The sequence below is a fragment of the Coniophora puteana genome (genome assembly GCF_000271625.1).
Source record: "Coniophora puteana RWD-64-598 SS2 unplaced genomic scaffold CONPUscaffold_111, whole genome shotgun sequence".
NCBI classification, from domain to species: Eukaryota; Fungi; Basidiomycota; class Agaricomycetes; order Boletales; family Coniophoraceae; genus Coniophora; species Coniophora puteana.
The window spans coordinates 1-3,234 of record NW_006913163.1 but is presented as its reverse complement, the minus strand read 5'-3'; the positions used below and the strand labels follow the sequence as shown (position 1 = coordinate 3,234).

The window sequence follows — 3,234 nt, the reverse complement described above, 5'->3', positions numbered from 1 at the left end:
GAACTCCTCAAATTCACCATTGCCAAGCTACCGTCAACCTCACACGAAGCGAAGCCTATTGCATTCAGGCTGCTTCAGACCCTTTGGTACATGGATAGAGTGCGCGATAGCTTCTTCGAGGAAATGTCGGACTCAGGCTCCGGCCGGTCGCCTGCATTTGACTATTACCTGTGGTTGGATTGGCTGTGCAAAGTGCACTCTTGGTCGGAATGGTCTTCTAGCGAACATGACGATGGCATCAGAAGGAAGGCTGAGCAGCAATGCGGTGTCACGTTCCAGTCCGTCACATCCGGAGTGAAGAGGATCGAGGACGTAGGTGAGGCTAGCCTGCATGATAATCTATCCGATTCCAGCGTTGACCCTCTTTTGGACCCAGTCAACTGGGAGGTGTATCAAGAATCTCAGATAGAGGCCGTTGACAGTTGTGGATTTGGGTATCGGTTACGACCTATTGGAAGGGAGATCCCCGATGCCAGCAAATGGTGTGATGCTATTGTTGCAAAGCTTGCGTCTTATACCTCTATTCAAAATGCAACAAATGTCAGTAAGGAGACTCCGCTACTCACCTCCTGCATGTGCATATATTGATACTCTAACAGGGGGATGAAAGGCTTGGGGAGCACATTCTGCCAACTCGTGGTAATGCCTTTACCATCAGCGACAGGCTGCATAGCTATGGCAAAATCAACCCATGCCCGGAATCGAAGCAACGCCGGCATGACCCTCATTTCCACACAGAATTTTGCAACGCTCTCATATCACGCGCTGTGAAGCACAACACTAGTACCTTAGACTGTATTCCGCGTATCACAACATCCGAGCCTCTCACGGAAGTCTTATGTGACCAGCGCGAAGCAATTTTAAGACCAGTCCAGCCGACAAGCACCAAAGCTGAATGTCTTTCTTCTGCCCAGACTTCCAAGGTGAGTATGCATAGGAACTGTTTGCCCAAAATCTCCTCATTACATGCTCTGGATCACTAACAAGATTTTCAGATCGAGGACGGTGTCTTTACCCCAGCATACTTTGAACATCACCCATTTTTCAGGTTATGGGATGAAGTGAAAGGAAAGCAATAGCTCCACAACCATGAGCATAAATTTGGCTCAGCCGCTTGAGGTTTTCATGGCACATGTGGGGAATATCTCATCTTGCATTCAGTCACCAATGACAGTATGTCTGGTCAGAATCACGCTTCCGAGTCACTCTTCGTTACCAGCATTTGCTTGAAACGTGAGTAAATAGGATAGTCGCAGCTAATCAGATGGAGTCAAAGACTTCTGACTGTCACCTTTGGGTTTTTGACTATACCAATGACTCTCCTTCAACATATCATAAGACTACCATCAAGTAGCAAAACGGAGATGGCCTTAAGCCGACGTTTGCAATGACTGGTTATGGTAGCATCGTGGGAATGTCTGCGAGACCTTGGTGTTGCCACGGTTCAATTCCCGCTACTATGCCGGAACCCGCAATGAAATCCGTGACCCGCAATGAAATGAAATCAGATATTTTGTTTCTCCCTCTCGCTTCGGGCCCTCAACAAGCCCTGTTTTTGTTTGTTAGACATAGTATGGGACTTTCTGAAACCACATATGAAGTCTTAAGCTGTAATGTGTCCATACAACTTTGCCACGACGATGCCGTGCGAGAGTCACGGTTAACCTTTGTTTCCCTGCTTCGAGTTTGCGACAAACACCACTCGTGCAGAAAATCCTTGTTTCCCCCAAAACTTCGATATGCATCACCAATGACATGGAATATGAAGCCAATCAAGTTTCGTGGCGAACAGAATACAGGAAGGTACCTACTCTGAGCAGTTTTATGAAAAGAAAGACTGAATCCTCGAATGTTTTGTGCCTAGCGTCTGTAGTTTTGATTTCTTCACCAAGCCGTGCGATACAGTCATAGAGTAGTTACATTAGATGGCCCATGTTCATTTTTGTAGGTATACGCCAAGGGACAGGGGAGGGGCAGTCGGATCAGCCTACATTTCATTGCGGGTGTCGGCTTTCATTGCGGGTTCCGGCATAGTACCGTAGGTAGTGGGTCTTAGATTAACTTCGTGTCACCGAGTCGCCTGCCAAAATCGAGCTTTTGCGCAAGTCACGTGCATATTATTACTCCAATAACAGTCGTTTTCAATTCGATAGACCAGATTTCACTCTTGTGGAGCGTGGAGCCTTGTTTACTGGCAGTGAACTTAGTACCGTTTTCCCCATGGGACACATAACTTGTTTGCTGTTGTCCTCTCGTCCCTTCGCGTTTCTTTGTTGCAATCTTGACTAAGATTGATTTATCATCTCTGAAAATACACGTCACCTACATCTTTGAGGTTCAAGCATCATACCTAAGCCTTGAGACCAGAATTAAAGCCCGTTATCGCATACTTCTGCCCGAAGAGATAACAGGATGGTAGTCCTGAGCGATCCACGAGCTCGCTCGTCCCTGACTCCATGACATCTCCATATTAGGGATTCTGACCCTCCCAGTGCATTCGCGCACTCCAACGGGGCTCAAAAAGTAAACAGAGTTTCTTGCTCCACGAAAGCAGAAACTGGTCTATCGAAATGAAAACGGCTGTAATTCCTTACTTCTATGTCGCACACGACACACTCCATACCGATGACTGAACCCGACCGAGGGGGTCCCAGCCCCTCTATGTTGGAGCATGCGCTTGCTCATTTTCGTAATAACTTCATGCCTATCCATGTGGATTGTATTGATCAGCCTGTCCATGCGGACACCCCGGAATCTTATCCTATAGCTGCTCTAAATGTGCAGCCAAATGATAGCTTGTTGATATGTACAGAAAGTCAGCTGTGTACCGCGATTAGTTGCCAAATTGACGGCACTACCCTGAATGATATCATGAATGAGTTTAGGAACCTTCTCGTTGGGGAGTTTTTAGTTGACTTGTCTGTACTATGCCTGTGCCCCCGATGAAACAACGCGCCCGTCGTGAAACATGCATGTATTTTGAGTATCTTGAACGCGTCTCTTAACCATTACCTCCCAAAATTTGTTTGTGGGCTGTGCTAGGTCTATTTGATAGCATAGTCGAAGCTCAGAAGCTAGATCCCAAAATTGAGTAAACACGGCTCGAAAGACTGTCGTGTGTTCTCCCCTTCAATTCTTATCCGCTCAGGGCATCGGAAGTTATAAGGCTCAAAAGACAGGAAATGGGTTGTTTTGAAAAAATTTCGAGCTTGGGTCGATAACCAGCTGTGAAAT

General features: G+C 46.7%; 1 protein-coding gene across 1 annotated transcript; it reads left to right on the top strand.

Annotated features, from left to right (window-relative positions):
- Positions 1-376: 376 nt before the first annotated feature.
- CONPUDRAFT_148003 (uncharacterized protein) lies at positions 377-1,079 on the top strand (the record flags this gene model as incomplete). Its single annotated transcript, XM_007777844.1, has 3 exons — positions 377-540; positions 600-923; positions 996-1,079. Coding segments are annotated over 3 exons (572 nt in total), but the record flags the coding sequence as incomplete, so codon positions are not given.
- Positions 1,080-3,234: the final 2,155 nt, after the last annotated feature.